At 42.7% G+C, this 21,945-nt stretch overlaps 2 protein-coding genes across 16 annotated transcripts in view; one reads left to right on the top strand and one right to left on the bottom strand.

Annotated features, from left to right (window-relative positions):
- The window catches only part of SH3D19 (SH3 domain containing 19), a 200,959-nt gene that overhangs the window by 150,175 nt on the left and 28,839 nt on the right, over positions 1-21,945 (bottom strand). Inside the window, exon 1 of one of the 14 annotated variants that reach the window (XM_051819354.2) lies at positions 4,611-4,663. The exons of the other annotated variants lie outside the window; for them this stretch is intronic. Within the exon in view, the coding sequence (XP_051675314.1) occupies positions 4,611-4,662 (52 nt within the window). The 5' untranslated portion in view covers position 4,663. Of the gene's footprint in view, positions 1-4,610; positions 4,664-21,945 lie in introns of those variants that run through there. 14 annotated transcript variants of the gene reach the window in all.
- PRSS48 (serine protease 48) lies at positions 1,278-20,988 on the top strand. 2 transcript variants are annotated; one of them, XM_051819393.2, is made up of 6 exons: positions 1,278-3,203; positions 4,603-4,647; positions 4,828-4,990; positions 7,117-7,382; positions 8,118-8,188; positions 13,093-20,988. In XM_051819393.2, exons 1-6 carry the CDS (start codon positions 3,161-3,163, stop codon positions 13,390-13,392), a joined length of 888 nt encoding a protein of 295 aa, XP_051675353.1. In that variant the 5' UTR covers positions 1,278-3,160; the 3' UTR covers positions 13,393-20,988. The 2 variants fall into 2 exon arrangements, with proteins under 2 accessions (XP_051675353.1, XP_051675352.1); XM_051819392.2 differs by having other exon boundaries at positions 8,019-8,188.

The raw sequence follows: 21,945 nt of genomic DNA, 5'->3' as shown, positions 1-21,945 counted from the left end.
CCCTAACAGTCTCTGCTGCCTAGTTAGCTACACTTCTGCATCCTCATTTTCTTTTTTTTTCATTTATTTATTTTTTTAACTTTATTTAATAAATATAAATTTCCAAAGCACAGCTTATGGATTACAATGGCTTTCCCCCCCATAACTTCCCTCCCACCCGCAACCCTCCCCTTTCCCACTCCCTCTCCCCTTCCATTCACATCAAGGTTCATTTTCAATTATTTTATATACAGAAGATCAGTTTGGTATATATTAAGTAAAGATTTCAACAGTTTGCACCCACATAGAAACACAAAGTGAAAAATACTGTTTGAGTACTAGTTATAGCATTAAATCACAATGTACAGCACATTAAGGACAGAGATCCTTCATGAGGAGTAAGTGCACAGTGACTCCTGTTGTTGACTTAACAAATTGACACTCCTGTCCTGAGTTTCCAAGGCTATGGAAGCCTTTTGAGTTCACCGACTGTGATCATATTTAGACAACGTCATAGTCAAAGTGGAAGTTCTCTCCTCCCTTCAGAGAAAGGTGCCTCCTCCTTTGATGGCCCCATTCTTTCCACTGGGATCTCATTCCCGGAGATCTTTCATTTAGGTGCTGTTTTGTTTTGTTTTGTTTTTGACAGAGTGTCTGGGCTTTCCATGCCTGAAATACTCTCATGGGCTATTCAGCAGGATCCGAATGCCTTAAGAGCTGATTCTGAGGCCAGAGTGCTATTTAGGACATCCGCCATTCTATGGGTCTGCTGTGTATCTCACTTCCCATGTTGAATCGTTCTCTCCCTTTTTTATTCTATCGGTTAGTATTTGCAGACACTAGTCTTGTTTGTGTGGTCCCTTTGGCTCTTAGTCCTATCATTATGATCGATTGTGAACAGAAATTGATCACTTGGACTAGTGAGATGGCATTGGTACATGCTACCTTGTGCATCCCCATTTTCTTCCCTACTCACATAAGGGCACTCACAAAGACAATCCAGTCATGAGTCCACGTATTGCTAAGAGAAAAAACTGCACCAAAGATTTCCTGGGAATCTGAACTGAAAATAAGTAAAAACCTGGGCAGTTTTTAGGAGGATAGATAGAAACAGCATGAAATGTGGTTGAGCCACATTTAATGGTGGAGAACCAGAGTGAAGCTGGTTATAAGGCCTTGTGCCATCATGAATCCAGAGCTCCCTTCCAGCTCTGGCCTCCAGGTCTGTCCTGTGATAGTTCCAAAGGGCACTGCTATCCTACTGTTATTGTTTCATACTTATCTGTATTAGTTTGCTGGGATTGTTAAAAATCCCATAGTACTGTACACGGAATGGCTTATTTTCTCATAGTTCTGGAGCCAGAAGTCCAAGATCAAGGGGTCAGCAGGGGTGGTTCTTCCTTTGGGCCATGAGAGAAGGATTTGTTTCAGAACAACTTCACTTGGAGATAACCATCTTCTTTCTCCCTCTGTATGTATCTGTGCCCAAATTTCCTCTTCTTTTAAGAACAGGATTCATACCGGATTAGGGCGCACCCGATTGATCTCACTGTAACCTAAGTACCTCTTTACAGACCCTATCTCCAATTATGGTCACATTCTGAGGTACATGATATTAGACCATCAACATGAATTTAGAGGTAGACATAATTCACCCCAAAATACTATCTTTAAAATAATCCTCTCTTGATTTAAAGTGGTTTAAGTGGACTTTTGATACCTGTTCATTTTCAAACTAGTCAGGTATTTTTTTCAATTCTCCCAATAGTTTAAGCTACAGAGGGTAATAACACGCTTTAACAGTTCATTGAATTCTGCTTCTACAGACCTAGGCCCCTACACACAACTGGTGCAGAAAGTGTGGCAGGCACAGAGAAGACTTCAAGGACAGACGTGGTGGAGTGCCACTCAGATCCCAGTTCAGAACCAAAGCATTCATTCCCATAGCAGCCATGCATGTTGGCTGCTCACACTTCACACCTAAGTCTAACCAAGGACTGCCAACAGAGCCACCTCCCCCCACATTGGAGGCAGCCCACATTCAACGACACAGAGGTCCAAGAGCCCACTCCTCTAGCCTCCATTCAGCCCATCACTGAAGTGCCGCCTTCAGTTTCAGAGCGACTTGCAGGATGTGTTGAAGCCTTTATTATAAATGCCTTACAGTTCAACTCTCCCACTTACCCACACCTTTTCCACTTCTTGCTTTATTTTTTTATTTTTATTTGACAGAGTTAGTGAAAGAGAGAGAGACAGAGAGAAAGGTCTTCCTTCCGTTAGTTCACTCCCCCAAATAGCCGCTATGGTCGGAGCTACGCCGATCCAAAGCCAGGAGCCAAGTGCTTCCTCCTGGTCTCCCATGTGAGTGCAGGGGCCTAAGGACTTGGGCCATCCTCCACTGCCTGGGGAAGGCCATAGCACAGAGCTTGACTGGAAGAGGAGTAACCGGGACTAGAACCCGGCGCTCATATGGGACGCCGGCGCCACAGGCGGAGGATTAACCAAGTGAGCCATGGCGCCGGCCCCCATTTCTTGCCTTTTAAGACTCCTGTCTACCTTTCATTTAACTAGAGACAGAGTCCAGCTGAGTGCCTTCAACCTACTATGCTACCTATGCCTTTCCATCTGCTAGCCCTAAACAGAAACCAGACACCTTACTCTTCCACGACAGCAGGGGGCGCCATAGCCCCAACACCTCACCCCGGGGCCTACAAGCTGCACTTTTTTTTTTTTTTTTTTTTAGATTTTACTTGAAAATCACAGTTACACACAGAGAGAAGGAGGGGTAGAGAGAGAGAGCGAGCGAGCGAGCGAGAGGTCTTCCACCTGCTAGTTCACTCCTCAGATGGCTGCAACGGCCGGAGCTGCACCGAATCTAAAACCAGGAGCTAGGAGCTTCTTCCGGGTCTCCCACGCGGGTGCAGGAGTCCAAGGACTTGGGCCATCCTCTATTGCTTTACCAGGCGATAGCAGAGAGCTGCATTGGAAGTGGAGCAGCCGGATCTCAAAGCTGGCGGCTTTACCTGCTACGCCACAGCGCCACCCTGTTCTTACGTATCGTGAAGACCAAAGGAGAAAGAGTGTGAAGCAGAGGAATCCTTCCAGGAGAAGCTGCTCCCAGCTCGCTCTCCTGGGAGCATGAGTCCAAGAAACAGGAAGTGCTGCTCCTGAGGAGAGAGACATGGGCCCTGCCAGCTGTGCCTTCCTGGTGTTTCTTTTGCTGGGTGAGTCTCTGCAGTGGCATTAGAAGAAAGGCAGTGGTTTATTTTCTCAGGAAGTTCCTGGGGGCGGTGTTGTCGTGTAGTGGGTTAAGCCAACACCTGTGACACTGGCATTCCATAGAGTGCCCATTCATTCCCGGGTGCTCCACTTGTGGCCATTTGGGGAGTGAACCAGTGGATGGAAGATTTCTGTCTGTCACTCTGCCTCTCGAATAAATAGATAAATCTTAAAAAAAAAAAAAAAAAAAAAAAAAAAAAAAAAAAAAAAGGAGTCATATAGAATAGTATGACGCTTCACCCATAACTTGTGCAAGTCCAGAAAGGTGAGTATATACTCAGCTGTGTTCCAGGGTTCTCGGGTATAGGAAACAGAACTACGATCTTGGTCTCTGTGGTGCTCATAATCATTCCATACCAAATATGTGAATAATAAGGGTTAGTAGGTAATTCATGCTCTGAAAGGAAAGGGACATCTATAGTGCAGGGTCAGGAAGTGTGATTTTAAAAAATAGGGTGGACAAGGAAACCCTCACTGAGGAGGAGCCATTTGAGCCAAGGCTTAAAGCAAATGCACAAGTTAGCTATGAAGATCCAGGAAAAAAGCACTTCAAGCAGAGGGAACTGGAAGTACAAATAGCATTCCAATGATTTCAGACATAAGCTTGGTCATTTATTTTTCCAGCCCATAGTAATTTAAAAGAAGGGTATCCTGGGGCCTGTGCTGTAACGTAGTTAGCTAAGGTTTCTGCATGTGGCACCAGCCTCCCATATGGGCGCCAGTTCCCGTCCCAGCTGTTCCTCTTCTGATCCAGCTCTCAATGGTTCAAGTGCTTGGGCCCTTGCACCCATGTGGGAGACCCGGAAGAAGCTCCTGGCTTCAGATAGGCCCCGCTCCAGCCAAGGCCATTTGGGGAGTGAACCTGCAGATGGAAGATCTTTTTCTCTCTCTCCCTCTCCCCCTCCCTCTCCCTCTCTCCCTCTCTCCTCCCCCACCCCATCCCTCTCCCCTCCTGCCCTGTTGCTCTTTCAAATAAACAAATTTTTTCAGGAATCCTGAAAGTAGCAAAGAAGAAAGATAAGTGAATACTGCAAAATGCTAATTCAATTAAACACAAAAACATAAAGCTGATAAGTCTCAAGAGCAGCTGACAGGATCATTCCATTTACAACCTAACATATTTGATATTCCTGATGGTACCCCTGAATTATCAGGAGTTAAATTATGTTCCAGGTAGCTGCTGAAGAAGGCAGTATGTAACCACCAAGATTCTCCATAATTGGTAGACACTGTAAGTTGTGGCCTTTAACACCAATATGGGAAATTTAAATATAAGGGAGGCTTCTCTGTTCAGTGAATCTAAATATGTTATTATATATTAATGACACCATTTGTCTTCCTTAGGGTCTTACCCACGCTCTTTTCTGAGAAAGAAAGATCTGAAGTCAGGTGAGTGGTCCCCATTTGGGCCCAAGACTGCTGAGTCTGACATAAGAATAGCACAGAATATGGAATCTAGGTAGGGTTCCGGTCCCAGAAATGAATGCAAGTTTGGAGATGATGGGGAGGTGGGGACCAGAGAAACAGGACTGTCAGATTTCCACGTTTCCTTTTCCCCTCTTTCTTTAGTATGTGGGCGACCTGTACTCTCAAGCCGCATTGTTGGAGGTCAGGATGCTGTGGAGGGGCGCTGGCCCTGGCAAGTCAGCCTACAGCTGGCAGATGCCCATATCTGTGGAGGTTCCCTCATCAGCGAGAGGTGGATACTGACAGCGGCACACTGCCTACAGAGGTGAGTCCCAGCTGGGAGCCAGAATGCAGCAAGTTCTCAGTGACTATCTGAATGACTTCATGAAGTGACAGACCAACACAAGGGTAGGACAGGTAGGGCAGAAGAAAACCCTAGGTCACCTTGGAACTAGGGACAGGGCACAGAAGTGGAAATTGAAACGACAGACACAGGCACTATAGCAGAAACTTTTCTTTTTTTCCAAATCACTCCTAAATACAAATGACACATCGCTTTATGCTTTCTGGGGGTCACAAGCACAATCAGAGTGCACGCGCTCTCCCTCAGAGCTACTGTGTGAGAGAAGCAAGTTGACGTGTAGAAGACAGTCCCAGGGGAGGTCCATGTGGCACTGAGTCCATCAGCTAGAGAAGACCAGAAGCCTGCCAACATCAGTGAGGGTGAGAACAGGTCCTCCCCTAGTCAAGCCTCGGGAGGACTGCAGTCTACCATGATTTCTGCATGAGACCTTGAGTCAGAGGCACCTGACTAAGTCACTCCTGATCCCTGACCCATCAAAACTCCAAGACATGTATTGTTCTAAGGCATTAAGCTTGTGCTAACTTGTTATGTAACAACAGGTAACCAATACATATAGAAATCAAAGTAACATGACTTCTCAGTAATAGTCAAAGCAGAGTAATGACTTCAAAATACTAAGAGAATTACTTCAACTACAATCTTATCCATTTATAAGCCATCAACCAAAGGTAGGGTGGAAATAAGATATTTTTAAATCGGCAAAGTACCAAAAATGTAATCTCTCAGATTTTCTAAGAAAGCCATAGAAGAATGTGCTTCACCAAAATAAATGAAGGTAAATAAGAACATCTGATAATACAGACAAAAGGAGATACAACACAGAAAAGAATCCCAAGAAAATCATAAATAGTAAAGGAAGGGGCCAAGATGATAGCTGTATGTCAGTTAGGATTGGAACAAGAGGGCAGAGGATTCCAAAAACAGTATTAATAGAATGCCTGACAGGTTTCCAGGTATCGAGGGGCGATCTGCACATTTGGCAGAGAATTTGGGGAATGACTGATGAAATTAGCGATGGGTACATAGTACACAGAAACAAGTGGGACCACATTATGAACTCCAGGAGAAGCAAAAGTTTATAAAAAATGTAATCACGGTATTCACTATGACCCAGTACTGGATAATGTTTACAAAGTCGTAAGAGCATCTACACTAAGCACTGATCTAACAAAAGGCTGTAATACTGGTTAGAGGATTTGTGGAAAGGAAGTAGAAGGTGGGGGGTGAACAAATGATGTGCAAAAGCTCTGCCTCTGCTTCTGACCCAGCTTCCAGCTAAAAATGCACCCTGGCAGGCAGCAGGTGACCACTGAGCGCCTCGGCCCCTGCCACCCACGTGAAGATCCAGATCAAGTCCCAGGCTCCTGGTTTCAGCCTGGGTGTGCAGCCTTACATGTTGCAGGCATTTGGGGAGTGAACCAGTGGATGGAAGATCTTTCTGTGCCTGTCTCTGTCATCTGCCTTTCAAATAAATCATAATAAGCCGTTACAACAAAAAAAAATTAAAAAATAGTAATACAGAGGGTTTCTTGAAAATACTAAGGAAATTACTAAGCGCTAAAATACTTGAAAGTTATTTCCTCTGAATAGTGTAGACTGCAGGTGGTGGGACAGAGTGTTTTTTACTTCTTCATGTATTTTGGACATCTTATCACACTACCTGGCACTTTAAATTTAGACAAGTATATGGGTAACTTGATTAGACTTTGTCTTAAAACTGTACTTGGCAATAAAGGTCTAGTGTGCAGAACAGAAATCAAAACTGGCAATAAAGACCAATGATTACTGAGCATACAGGCAATGGCTGAAACCATGGAGAATGGCAGAGGTAAATGAAAGAACCAGAGATAAAATTAACAGCAAAACCCTGGCCATAAGCTTCTAACAGGAGACTGCAGAAAAAATATCCACAGAGGAAGGAGAAGAAAAGAGACCAACTCACTCTAGCCCAGGCTGGGAGCACCCTGGTTAATTCCCAGTCTGCTACCACTCTTTCTAGCTTAGATACCAGGTGCTATGGGTACCTTGTTCTAAACAGCTGTAGCCCATAGCATGCTTCACGTTTATTCTCCTTCTTTTCCCCTTAGGACATGGAATACATTTTTATATAGTGTATGGCTGGGATCCACTAAAATAGGCTATTCAAGTAAAGCTGTGAAATACTACGTGTCCAAGATCATCATCCATCCCAAATATGACAACAGAACCGCAGACATTGCCTTGTTGAAACTGGCTTCCCAAGTCACCTTCACTTCTTTGATCACACCCATCTGCTTACCCACCATCGCAAAGCAGCTGAAAATTCCCCCTTCTTGTTGGGTGACTGGATGGGGAAAAGTTAAGGAGAGTACAGGTAAGAATGGGCAGCAAGAGGACTAGTTTCATACATCACCTTTTTGTACCCAATCTAGAGCATTCAAATTTTAGGCATATCCTTACCATGGCAAATATTTTTCAACAAAGCTAACCAAATGATATTATCTAGAAGTCTTCAAACCATATATTTTTGTCACTTACATGCCTACTCTTAGGTCCTTCCTAGACTCTAACGATAGCTGGAAGAGCAGATACTAACAATGGAAGCACCTTATTCACCTCTCTCAGAGGTTAATAAGCCTGATTTAAAATTTACAGAGTCTGGCGGGGTTTTTTTCCCTCTTTTTTTAAAGGATTCGCCAATTTGGTGTAGAGATAAGACAGGAACTAATCTGGAAGCAGGAAAACTGGGAAAGGAGAATTTTAATGTACTTTTAGAATACTCACATCTATTTAGAATACTAAAGCAATAGAAAAACCACAAATAATGCTTAATCATTCATTGTTTTAAATTTAACTGTATCAAAAGTTCCTTCCATAGGCAAATAGAATTGGAAAGCAATCATATTCTGTTTTTGAGTCTCCCATTTAGAGACTTAGCATGTCATGACTGAATGTTGCCCCTGGGCTTTTCCAGATTGCTTTAACCTTTCATTCCTGCCTTCCTCTACAGACAACAATCACCCTTCTGACCTCCAGGAAGTAGAACTACCCATTATTCACCGCCAGGCTTGTGAACGACTTTATAATCCAGTTGGTATCTTCTTTCCAGAAATGGAGCCAGTCATCACAGAAGACATGCTTTGTGCTGGTGATACTCGGGGAATGAAAGACAGTTGCCAGGTTAGAGCTTATTCTTGACTTAAAAAGGGGGGGGGGGGGGGGCTGGCGGTGTGACGCAGCAGGTTAATACCCTGGCCTGAAGCGCCAGCATCCCATATGGGCACTGGTTCTAGTCCCGGCTGCTCCACTTCCGATCCAGCTCTCTGCTGTGGCCTGGGAAAGCAGCAGAAGATGGCCCAAGTGCTTGGGCCCCTGCACCCATGTGGGAGACATGGAAAAAGCTCCTGGCTCCTGGCTTCAGATTGACACAGCTCCAGTCTTTGCAGTCAATTGGGGAGTGAACCATCGGATGAAGACCTCTCTCTCTCTCTCTCTCTCTCTCTCTCCCCTCTCTGTGTAACTCTGACTTTCGAATAAATAAATAAATCTTTATAAAAAAGATTTATTCATTTATTTGAAAGGCAGAGGGATCTTCCATCCACTGGTTCACTCCTCAAATGGCCCCAACAGCCAGGGCTGGGCCAGACTGAAGCCAGGAGCCCAGAACTCCATCTGGGTCTCTAATGTGGGTGGTATGGGTCCAAGTACTTGAGTCATCTTCTGCTACTTTCCCAGGCACATGAGCAGGGAGCTGGACAGGAAGTGGAGCAGACAGGACTCATGTTGGCGCTCAAATGGGATGGTGCACCACTAGTGGCAGCTTAACCAGCTGTACCACAACACCAGCCTCTTGACTTTTTTTTTTTTTTTAATAAGAAATAATTACTTGGATCCCAGTTTTCCTACCTGTAAACAACAGTAGACTGGGAGTCAGGGGCTAGGCATTCTAACAAGAATTCTTGTGTTACCCTTGGCAAAATAACTAATACCTGAATATAATCTCTTTAACTGTAAGACTGTTGATTCAGTACTAACCATTGGTCATTAGAATTATACATCCATTAATTTTCATAAATATATTTATGAAATAAATCCCTTAATATAAGAGATTGACACAAAATTACCAACTTTTTCATTTTTTCAAGAACACTTCATCCTACACTTAAAAATCAGCCTTCATTTGTATCTTCATTCCACTGAGTGTTAATATGTTGTTCTCCTCTAGATGTTTTCAATTATTTTTATCTTTGATTGTCAGTAGTTTGAATGATGTCCTAGGTGTGATTTTTTTTTTCTTTTTGCATTTATCCTATTTGAGATTCATGGTGGTTTTAGATTTTTAATCTACTTTCCTTCAGCAAAACTTGGGAAAGACAAACTTTTGTTCAAAGTTTTAACTCATAACTTTCTCAAAAAGTATTCTACTTTTTCTCTTCCCCCTTCTAGTGGAAACCATAAATTCGTAAGTTATACATTTTTTCATACAGTTCCATTTTATCTTTTTTTCTGTCCTTCAAAATAAATCTTTTAATCACTATTAAAAAACCATTGTCTTTCTGCTATTTGCAGTTTACTGTTAAATTTACTTAGTGAATTTTTTATTTCAGATTCTTTTAGTTCTAGAATGATCATTTGGTTTTATTCGCCCTCTCACTTACACATTTTTCTGTATCTCTGCCAATATTTCCATATCAACGTACTTGTATTATCTGCACCACTATTTGTACATTTTCCTTCTCATGCGTTTATCACAGATCTCAACAGCTGCTTTAAGTTCCTTATCTGGCGATTCCAAAGTCAGAGAGATCTGATGGTTATTCTCCACTGATTGCTTTTTCTCCTGAGTAGTAATTTCCAGTTTATCTTTGGAAACATTTTCCTAGTTTTTGTTTGTTTATTTGAACTTCTAATAATTTGGGATTATATCCTGGACAAGTAGCACAGTGTATAGAATAAGGATTGTTATGTTTTTCTAAAGAATGTGTACTTCCTGTTTCAACAGGGAGTTAACCTGGCTGACCTTAAACTCCAAATCGTATCTCTCTGGTGATATGCAGTAGCAGTTCTTTTAGTCTCAGCCAAGCTGCCTGGAGTCCAACCTGAACATGTATGTGTAGTTTAGGGGGTCAGATGATAGATTTGAACAGAATTACACACAGAATTTGAGGTGTGCTCTGTCTCTGGACTCCTCCTATTTGTAACTCAAATAAATAAATTCTTAAAAAAAAAAAAAAAAGGAGGGGGGGTGCTGGCGTTGTGGCATAGTGAGTAAAGCTGCTGCCTGCTTCTCCAGCATCTCATTTGGGCACTGCTTTAGGTCTCAGCTGCTCCACTTCTGATCCAGTTCCCTGCTAATAATGGCTTTGGAGAAACAGTAGAAGAGGGCCCTCGTGTTTGGTCCCAGGCCATCCACAGTGAGAGACTGGATGAAACTCTGGGCTTCAACCTGGCCCAGCCCTAGCTTTTACAGGCATTTGGGGAGTGAACCTGTGGATGGAAGATCTCTGTCTCTCCCTCTCTTTCTGGCACTCTGACTTTGAAATAAGACTTGGATTGTGTTCATGATCCCAACTTCAGCTATGGTTCAGCGTGGGCCATTGTAGGCATTTAGGGAATGAACCAGCAAATCAGAACGTACTCCCCCTATACACACACACACACACACACACACACACCTGCTCATGCTGTTGCTCTCTGCCTCTCATATAAACCAATTTTTAAAAAATTTAGGGACTGGAGTTGTGGCATAGTGAGTCAGGCTGCAGCCTGTGATGCCGTATCCCGTATGGGTGCTAATTTGCGTCCTGGCTGCTCCATTTCCAATCCAACTCCCAGCTAATGGCCTGGAAAAGCAGCAGAAGATGGCCCAAGTGTCTGGGCCCCTGCCATCCTTGTGGGAGACCTGGATGGAGTTCCTGGCTTCAGCTTGGCCCAGCTCTGGCAATTGCAGCCATCTGGGGAATAAAGCAGTGGCCCTCTCTGTAACTCTTTCAAATAAATAAATAAATCTTAAAAAACAAACAAAAAAACCATGGAACAAGACAAGAATGCCTACTTAAAAAAAAAAAAAAAGAAAGCAATTTAGTATAAGTAGTAAGAAAGAAGGCCAGCATACCAACAAATAAATAGCTGAGGCTGGGCATTTGGCACAGTGGTCAAGATGCCACTTTGGAAGCCCATATTCTATATCAGAGTCCTGCTGGAGTCCTGGCTTTGCTGCATACCATGGGAGGCAGCAGGTGACAGCTCAAGTGCTTGGGTCTCTACTGCTACATGGGAAACCTGGACCGAGTTTTGGACTACTAGCTTTGGCCTGGCCCAGCCCTAGCTGTTGCAGGCATTTGGGGAATGAACCAACGAATGGGAGATCTCTGTGTTTATCTGTCTGTCTCTGCCTTTCAAATAGATTTTTTTTAAAGCCCAGGCCTAGATGGCTTCACTAGTGAATTCTACTCAACATTTAAAGAATACTAATTCTTTACAAACTCTTCTAAAAAGTAGAGAAGGAGGGATGCTTCCTAATACATTCTAAATAGATCAATATTACTTTAAGACTAAAACCAGACAAAAACACCCTAAGAAAATTACAGACCAATATCTCTTATGAATATAGGCAGAAAAATCCTCAAAAAATACTAGTAAACCAAATCCAAGTTCGGACAAAATCCAGCTACCCTTTCCTAATTAAAAACTTCTTCTCAACCTGCTAAAGTGCATCTACAACTCAGTTTGGGGGCAGGCATTTGGCTCAGCACTTAAAATGCAAGCATCCCTGAGTCTGACAGCCTCTTCTATCTAGCTCCTGATGCCAGTGGCTTGCTAATGCAGACCTTGGGAGGCAGCAATGATGGCTCAGGTAACTGGGTTCCTGCCACCCACATGGGAGACCTGGATTGCAGGTTCCTGGCTGTAGGACTGGAGAGTATTCTCATAGACTCAAATAAAAACCATATTTTTAACAAAAATATTATTCAGTCATTAAAAGGAATGGAGACTGATACATGCTACTAAGGTGGGTGAACCCTGAAAAAATGTATGGTAGGTGAAAGAGACCAGACACAAAAACCAACATACAGTATGATTCCATTTACATGCATGTTCAAAACAGGCAAATCCATAGAGGCAGAAAAAAGATGACTAAGTTGGCCTCTGGCTGGAAGGAGTGGGAAGAAACAGGACTAATGAATATGGGGTTCCTTTTGGGTGTGATGAAATGTTCTAAAATGAATTGTAGTAAAGATTACATAACCACATTGTAAATATACTAAGACCCATTTTATTGTATACTGTGAGTAAATGGTATGATATGTGAATTGTATCTCAGTAAAGGCATTACAAAAGGAAAGGTTAGATTGAGACATGCTACTAATTACCACAATCACTTTATATAAGAAATTGTAGCTTTTAGCACTGAAAAAAGGGCACCAAGAATCTAGAAACAGAAAAATAAGCAGTTCATTTAATTGAATAAATTTTAACTACTGAAAAACTCATCACATTCTTACTTCTTTATCATATCAGAACATTTCTGAAATTATTGATTTCATGAAAGTCCTTGCCAATTTCAAATTCTATGATTCTAGAATTACTGTGATCACCCCCTAAAGCAGTAAAAAGTGCAGCTCTTTTCAGAGTTTTGTAGCTCCAGGGGTCTGATGCATGGTTCTGAAAAACTCTTCATGGGTGAATACTGAGGTGCAATGGGTTAAGCTAATAACTTGGGAAGCCTGCAAACTATACTGGAGTACCACACCAGCTTGAGTCCCAGCTACCTCACTTCCAATCCGTTTCCTGTTTATGTGCCTGGGAAGACAGCAGGTGATGGCCCAAGAACTTGGGTCCCTAGCACCCTGATAGGAGACCCAGATGGATTTCCTGGCTCCTGGCTTCAGTTTGGCCCAGCCCCACATGTTGTGGACACTTTGGGGAGTGAATCAGCCAAAGATATCTCTTTCTCTGTCACTCTGCCTTTCAAATAAACAAATTATGGGGGCAGAGGAAAGTGGGGGACTCTGTATCCCTTGTGAGTATTCCTCTCTTCATGTTTCTTTTCATTACAGTCATGATCTCTATCTCTTCCTTAGGGTGATTCTGGAGGGCCTCTATCGTGTGACATTGATGGTGTCTGGATCCAGATAGGCGTGGTAAACTGGGGATTGGAATGTGGTTCATCTCTTCCTGGGGTCTATACCAATGTGACCTATTACCAAAAATGGATTAACACCACTATCTCAAGAGCGGAGGTCTGGCATAGCAACAATCTGAACTTATCTAACTTCTTGGTCCTTACTGCACTACTCTCTTTGGCTTTCCTGGGACCCTCCTATGCCTCTGGGCCTAACATTACCAGGAGAGTAGGCAATATAGCTGAAGCTGCTGCTTGAGTATTGGGCTGGAGAGGGAATTCATGGAGAATAAATCTCAGTCACCAGGAATCTTGGTGTCCTTACTTATAACTTGAAGGGATTTTATTGTTAAGGTTCTTGATTTTGGAAGTATGTTTTATTGGTTTGAATGTGAATAGCTAAAAAATAAGGCTGTCCCATCCATAATGGTATTTTTTGCCCCTAACTAATGCACCTTGCAGGACAGGAATGATGTCCTCTATGAGTAATTATTTGTGAACACAAATTAAATAGCTATTGGAGAGGCAGGCAAGGCAAAAATTGTATGTGATGGCAAAAGGGAAGGTCTTGAAAGTATTATATCAAAGGTACACTTTATACTCATAGGTTGCATCATAGGATTCTTACCTGTCCTATACCCTAGTTCTCACTTCCTCCACTAATCTACACTTTCCTTCCAACACTCTTCTATTCCTCAGCCTATAACAAGGGATTTAATTAGAAATGTGTATATGTAGTTCAATTCTGTATTTTTCTGAAATTTTTGCTTTTAAAAATATCAGTGTTATCTACTACTAACAATGGATTGTTATGAACTCAAGACCCGAGTTCTTGAGTTTCAACATTTAGACCTATCCAGGTTGCCTGTCACTTCTGTAGTAAAGCATCTTAAATGTTTAGAGCAGAAGATTATATCCCTGCTTCCTTTTGTTAAACATGGACTGTGCTACTCCCTTCTATGCCTAGGCTGCCAGAACCATATTCCAATTCTTTCTATGCCTTGAATCTCAGTTCACCCCTCACATCCTCAAAGAAGGTATCCCTGGCTCTTCTGACCAGAACAAATCCTCCTGAAATACACTGTCATAATACTATGGAAGCTTTCTCTGCAGAACTCAACATAACCATAATTTAACTTTTGTTTATGTAGTTGTCTGTCTTATGCATGTCATGTCTTATGCATGTCTGTCTTACTCAAATGTAAGGTCCATTTTTTTACCCACCTTTTATCCTAGTGTCAGTAAGTATCTGTTGAATTAATCAATGAATAAATGAATAGTAAAACCCAAATAACTTATTTGCCAACTATACCGTGAGATCCTGGGTATTCTGTTTACTGAGGTAGCCCAGAATCTGACACAACGTCTTGTACAAAGTAGATTTCCATAAAGAATAAAGAAAGAAAAGTTCACACAAGGCAGAATAGAAAGGATTCTTAGAGTGGGTGTTTAGCACAGTGGTTAAGATGTCACTTGGACTACTGGAGTGCCTGGGTTTGATATTTGCCTCTGCTTCCAATTCCAGCTTCCTTCTAATGTGTACTCTGGAAGGCAGTGGGTGATGGTTTAGGTACTTGGGTTCTTGTCACCCAGCCAGGAGACCTGGTTCAGCCTAGCCCAGCCCCAACTGTTGTGGCCATTATCGGGAGTGAACCAGCAGATGGAAGATATCTCTCTCTCTCCCTCTGTAACTCTTTTACATAAAGAAATCTCTAACAAAAAAAGAAGAAGAAGAAAAAAAAAAAAAAGAACCAGAGAAGAACAAATGGGAAAAGAAAGCATACAATTATATGAGCCAGGATGATACAGCAACAGAATATAAAGGTCAAGAAGTCAAAATATTACTTCCTATCATTCCTCTAGACACTTAGCTCAGAATGGGAGAAACTACTACACAGCATATGATCTGGCAGAAATTCTCTTAGGAATCAAAAATTCAAACTTCAAACTTTTGGAGGGACCAGTTCAAACAAGTGAGAGACAGAGCTATTAAAAGAAGAGGATCTCCTGATCTCACCATCCTGGCTATTACCAGTTGGATGTACCATGGCTCCTGGGAACCCGACACAATAGTTGCCTACCAATTGGTAAGACACTCAGACTAGCATCTTACCCAACAGATGCACTCAATACTGGATGAGACAGATTCCTCCTATAGGGAAGTCTGAATGTGAGTCATATTCTATGTCAATGAGCAGTCAACAGTACTAAGTGCCCACCATGCAACATTCTAGGCACCAGAGATCCAGTAGTACACACAACAAGCCAAGCCTGCAGCCTTCATGGAGCTTAAATTCCAGAGAGAAAGAGAGACAGAGAAATATCATCAAATGCAAAAGAAATGCATTGGGCCGGCGCCGCGGCTCACTAGGCTAATCCTCCGCCTTGCGGCGCCGGCACACCGGGTTCTAGTCCCGGTTGGGGCGCCGGATTCTGTCCCGGTTGCCCCTCTTCCAGGCCAGCTCTCTGCTGTGGCCAGGGAGTGCAGGGGAGGATGGCCCAGGTGCTTGGGCCCTGCACCCCATGGGAGACCAGGAAAAGCACCTGGCTCCTGGCTCCTGCCATCGGATCAGCGCGGTGCGCCGGCCGCAGCGCGCCGGCCGCGGCGGCCATTGGAGGGTGAACCAACGGCAAAGGAAGACCTTTCTCTCTGTCTCTCTCTCTCACTGTCCACTCTGCCTGTCAAAAAAAAAAAAAAAAAAAAAAAAAAAGCATACTATGTCATATACAAGAAAGTCAGGTGAAGAAATGTAAAACCAAAGTGGTAAGGTGGGTTATTTCACCATGGATGGGGTGGTCAGAGAAGCTTCTCCGGCATTTGAGAGGGGCCTGAATGAAGCAAGGAAGCAAAAGAACATCAAGTACAAAGGTTCTGAGCTGGGTGCATGCTAGCCATGTACAAGAACAAGGAGGTCAATGTGGCTGAAACACATGAGCAAAGGTGGGAAGCAGTAGGAATAGGAACTGAGACCAGATAGGGAGCAGGGGCCAGGCACTGCAGAGTCTAACAGGCCTCAATAATGAGTCTAAATTCTATTCTAAGTGAGGGGAGAAGCAGGGAAGGGCTGAGAGCAGTGGAATGATGAAAGAACAGCAGAGTAGAGAATCCCACACCAGTGTTCCTGGGAAGGTGGCTAAAACGGCAGAAAGAGCAGTCAGGTGGTAGGAGGATCAGATCAAGAAGCAGAGGGGCCAGTGCTGTGGCGCAGTGGGTAAAGCTGCGGCCTGCAGTACCAGTATCCCATATCAGCACCAGATCAAGTCCCAGCTGCTCCACTTCTAGTCCAGCTCTCTGCGATGGCCTGGGAAAGCAGTGGAGGATGGTCCAAGTCCTTGGGCCCCTGCCCCCATGTGGGAAGACTCGGAGGAAGCTCCTGGCTTCGGATCAGCGCAGATCTGGCCACTGCAGCTATTAGGGGAGTGAACCAGTGGATGGAAGACTTTCTCTCTCTCTCTCTCTAACTCTTGCAAATAAATAAATAAATCTTAAAAAAAAAAAAAAAGTAGCAAACAGAAACAATCAGGTAGCAAGGCACTAAAGCAGAGTTTAGTAAATCACTAGATGGCAGCTATATCCTGAACATAAGGAGATTCCATGAGGCTATGTGTTGTTCTATGTCTTCCCCATTCCTTATCTGTGATGTTCTTCCAATGAGCTTCCACTTACCAACATGACCCAAGAAAGGCACAAACCTAAGTTTCTTACCATATACTTTCTAATTTATCACTAAGATTCTTACCTTCCTGTTTTGTTTTTTACTTATTACCTAGACTAATGTTCTCATTCCTTCATCCCATTTCCACCTCAAAGCCTTATCTCTTCTCTGGAATACCCTCCTTTGGTACACCCAACTCACTTATTTCTGTTCACTGATAAGAAAAGGAGGCAGGACGGAGCTGTGGTGTAGCGGGTGGGGCCGCTGCCTGCAGTGCCAGCATCCCATATGGGCACTGGTTCGAGTCCCGGCTGCTCCTCTTCCGATCCAGCTCTCTGCTATGGTCTGGGAAAGCAGTAGAAGATGGCCCAAGTCTTCAGACCCCTGCACCCATGTGGGAAACCCGGGAGAAGCTCCTGGCTCCTGGATTCAGATCAGCGTGGCTCTGGCCTTTGCAGCCAATTGGGGAGTAAACTATCAGATGGAATCTCTCTCTCTCAAATAAATAAATAAATAAATAAATCTTTAAAAAACATTAACAGGGAATGGGTGAATTGTATGTTCTGTGAATCGTATCTCATTAAAGCTATTTTTTTTAATGAATAAGGATATCTCTTGCTTTAAAAAAATAATGACTCGTCGGATATATTTAGGGCTCTCTAAAGGTTACTTAAACAATACTTGCAATTGTACAAAACATCTGAACCATTTCAAAAAATGGCTCAAATCAGCTACATACACTTTTTGACTAAATTGCTGAAATACAAATTGAAAGTTTAATCCAGAGTATGCACATGGTACCTGCTTATAAACTACTGGAGGCCAAAAAATTAGTAAGCATCCGCATTCATGAAACTAAAATGTCAAGCATTTGGTCACTGCCAACGCAACTAATCAAACAAGAAATTGAATAGGGACATTTTCACACTCTACCTTTGGGAGTTTCATCAAAGCATCTATCTTAAAAATCAATTTCAATTTACAGAGTATTTTACTTTTTAAATATCTGATTTTGATATGCTCCAATTTTCACTGTCATATGGCTTAAGGGATTTTAACTAAGGTGGGAGATTAACAAACAAAAGCTGCTGGAAATGCACTTGGCTATTTGTTTCCTAAAAATGGGGAAAAACTATACATTTAGTTATAATTCTTCTCTTCATAACAAATAGACGATGTCAAGAAATGACCCAGGGCCGGCGCTGTGGTGCAGTGGATTAAAGGCCCCCCCTACACACACACGCGCGTGCGCGCTTGCAGTGCTGGTATCCAATATGGGTACCAGTTCAAGTCCTCGCTGCTCCACTTCCGATCCAGCTCTCTGCTATGGCCTGGGAGAGCAGTAGAAGATGGCCCAAGTCTTCAGGCCCCTGCACCCACTTGGGAGACCCAGAAGAAGCTCCTGACTCTTAGCTTTGGATCAGCTCAGCTCTGGCTGTTACGGTCATTTGGGGAGTGAACCAAGCGGATGGAAGATCTCTTTCTTTCTCTCTGCCTCTACTTCTCTATGTAACTCTTTCAAATAAATAAAATAAATCTGTAAATAACAAAAAGCAAAAATAAATGACCATTTTTTTCATTTATTTCATTAAGCTGTAAAGATACTAAAAAAATTGCAGGAACGCCACTGAAAGAAGATTTAGAATTATAAAATGCTGACACTATTAGCTTTATATTATTTCAACAACAGACATTTTATTATTTCAGATGCTTCATTTCATTCTGAAGCCATCAAATTTGACTAGGTATGGTTTTGTTTACAACTAGAAATCAGCTGCCTGCAGATTTTTAAAAAGCATGTTCCACTGGCAAGAAGAGGAAGAGAAGAAGGAGTCATAATCACCAGAGATCAGATTAATTTTACTCTACAACCAGTGATTGAGAGGAAATGTTCATTGTCTGAAGAACAGGAACGATTGAAATCTTTAATGGAAATTATAATTGCCTTTCAGGATAATTATCTTCAACTCAAATTCTCTCCAGTGTTTACAACCACATTAAGCCTTCACTTCCTGTCTCCACATGGCTGGAATAAAGTGAGATCTAGTTCTGTGCCACTTTGTGTGCCACTCTCACTGTCTCAAACAAGAATTAACTCTGAACACCCAGAGTGAAAGGAATAGGAAAAGATGAAAGCCTACAGCTCCAGAATGATAAAGACAGTTTGCTTTTAGTGCCAGGTGTTTGATGTAGCAATTAAGATGCCAATTAAGATGCTCACACCCTATAATTAAGTACCTGGGTTCAATTCCCAGCTCTGGCTACCGACTCCAGCTTCATGCTAATGCAAACCCTAGGAGGCAGCAGTGATGGGTCAAATTAATTGAGTTCCTAGCTCCCAGCGTTAGCCTTGGCCCAGTCACAGCCACTGCAGACATCTGAGGAGTGAACTAGCAGATGGGCTATGGCTTGCTCACTCTCTTAATAAGTAAAATTTGAAGAAAAAAGAGACATTCTGCTTTTAGTGGAAATTAACGATAAAAAATTAAATCTACATATAAGTGGGTAGTAGAAGCAAGATTAGATTTGGAGATGAGCTGATGGACTGCTTGAGGGTGAAATAAGTGGGTATGATGACCGAGATATGAAGATGGGAAAAATAAGGGGAAAAGAGAAGTCAAGAATGACTCGTAGGTTATTTGCCTGAGAAGTGTCATACCATTAATTGAGACGTGAAAGACTGTGGAAGAGAACAGGTTTGACAGGCTATCAGGTCAAGTGAATAATGAACGCTGTCCTCCTAACGATATCCATGTAACTAATATTCAGAACCAATGAACAGGGGCCAGCACTGTGGCAAAGTAGGTTAAGTCTCTGCCTGCAGTGCCAGCACCCCATATGTGCACCAATATGTGTCCTGGCTGCTCCACTTCCAATCCAGCTCTTTGCTAATGGCCTGGGAAATCAGGGAAAATGGCCCAAGTGGTTGGCCCCTGCACCCATGTGGGAGACCAGAAGAAGCTCCTGGCTCCTGGCTTTGGATCAGTGCAGCTCTGGTCACTGCAGCCACTTGGGGAGTGAACAAGCAGATGGAAGATTTCTCTCTCTCTCTCTCCCTCTCTCTGTGACTCTGCCTCTCACATAAAAAACCTTTAAAAAAAAAAAAAGAACCTATGAATATGATACCACATATCATATAGAGTAAAGGAGACTCTGCATATAGGATTAAGTATCTGTAAGTGGGAAAATTATCCTGGAATATATGGTGCACCCAGTATAATCAGGCTTCCTACAAGAGTGCGGCAGGAGCATCAGAGTCAGAGATGCTCATAAGAGTACGCAGAAGTAATGATGGAAGCAGAACAAAAGAGCAAAGAGACTACACTGCAAGCTTTGAACAAGGAGCCAGAAGCCAAGGAATACAGTATGCTTCTAGAAGCTACGGAGGCAAAAACACAGCTTCTCCCCAAAGCCTACAGATGTAATGTAGCCCTGCCAACACCTTGATTTCAGAAACACAAGACAGTAAATTCATGTTGCTTTTAATCCACTGAATTTGTTGTTAATCTGTTATGACATCAATAGGAAATACAGACATGTTCGATTTGAGAGACCCTGGATTAGATACCCAAATAGAGATGCTAAGCAGGCAGTGTGAAGCTCAGAAGATAAGGCAGCATTATCAAATCAAGAGAATCTCTATGAGGGGCAGGTGTGCAGCACAGCCGTTAAAAATGTCACTTGGGATGTCCACATCCATATTGGAGTCCCTACATTCAAGTCTCACTCCACTTCCACTTCCAGTTTCCTGCTGATGCACACCCTGGGAGAAGCAGATGATGGCTCAAGTACTTGGGTCTCTGGTAACCACATGGGGAATCCAAATTCCAGGCTCCTGGCTTTGGCCTAGCCTAGCCTTGGCTGTTGCAGGCACTCAGGGAGTCAACAAGCAGATAGAAGATTTCTCTCTTTCTCTGTCTTGCTTTCAAACAAATAAATTTTAAAAATTAAAAAAAAAAAATGTATGAGGGGACAGCACTGTGGCATAGTGGGTAGAGCCACAGCCTGCAGTGCCGGCATCCCACATGGGCACCAGTTTGAGTCCCAGGTGCTCCACTTGCAATCCAGCTCTCTGCTTATGGCCTGGGAAAGCAGTGGAAGATGGCCCAAGTGCTAGGGCCCCTGTACCCACATGGGGGATCAGCCCAGCTCTAGCTGTTGAGGCACCAGGGGAATGAATCGGTGGATGGAAGATATTCTCTCTCTCTCTCTCTCTCTCTCTCTCCCTCCCTCCCTCCCTCCCTCTCTCTCTCTCTGTAACTCTGCCTTTCAAATAAATAAATAAATAAATAAATATTAAAAAAGGAAAGAAAATGTCTGAATTATGGACCCTCTTCTCTGCATCACCCAAAAACTATACCCTAAAAAAGTATTCACCCACATTCACATTTGTTCACATAAGATGTCCAAGATCCCTGTAATTCATGGAACCCCAAAAATTTAACACAAGCAGTCACAAAGCAACCTGTTTTAACCCTTACAATAAGACTGCTAACTCCTTAAGGAAATCAAGTAACTTTTTATATTTAAAAAGAGAGAACTAAATATTTGAAAATAAGCCTTTTCCCTAAATCTGCTTATTAAAAAAGTCAAACTATTGAATTAAAAATGAATCTTAATGAAAATTGGAATGGGAGAAGGAGTAGGAGGTGGGAAGGGAGTGAGGGTGGGAGGGCAGGAATGGGAGGAATAAACACTATATTCCTAAAAGCTGTACATATGATTTTGTATTCATTAAATAAAAATCTTTAAAAAAAAAGTCAAACTATTACAGAAATACCTAACACAGAAACTTCATATCCCCCATAAAACTGCAGTTTTCCTTATTATCCCCGTATTTCTTATGCTTAGGGATTCTCAATGTGCTGCCTCATTTTTAAATGTTTAAAACTGTGCTTTTAAATTATTATTAAGCTTGTTTTTAAAAATTAGCTTATGACACCAAAAAGCTGTATTTTCAACAAGTTGTAAAGCTTCAGAATTCAGAGTTAATTTTATTAAAACCTTTTTTTTTTTTTTTTTTGACAGGCAGAGTGGACAGTGAGAGAGAGAGAGAGAGAGAGAGAGAGAGAGAGAAAGGTCTTCCTTTTGCCGTTGGTTCACCCTCCAATGGCCGCCGCGGCCGGCACATCGCGCTGATTCGAAGCCAGGAGCCA

The sequence above is a fragment of the Oryctolagus cuniculus genome, chromosome 8 (genome assembly GCF_964237555.1).
Source record: "Oryctolagus cuniculus chromosome 8, mOryCun1.1, whole genome shotgun sequence".
Lineage (NCBI taxonomy): Eukaryota > Metazoa > Chordata > Mammalia > Lagomorpha > Leporidae > Oryctolagus > Oryctolagus cuniculus.
The sequence above is the reverse complement of the archived record's forward strand: the minus strand, read 5'-3'. Positions and strand labels throughout refer to the sequence as shown.

What these genes read in the sequence shown, in the direction of transcription:
- PRSS48 (XM_051819392.2), top strand. Translation starts at nt 3,161, where the DNA reads ATGGGCCCTGCCAGCTGTGCCTTCCTGGTGTTTCTTTTGCTGG. An exon ending in AAAGAAAGATCTGAAGTCAG is followed by an intron (nt 4,648 to 4,827) that starts GTGAGTGGTCCC and finishes CTCTTTCTTTAG; the next exon opens with TATGTGGGCGACCTGTACTC. An exon ending in GAATGAAAGACAGTTGCCAG is followed by an intron (nt 8,189 to 13,092) that starts GTTAGAGCTTAT and finishes TCTCTTCCTTAG; the next exon opens with GGTGATTCTGGAGGGCCTCT.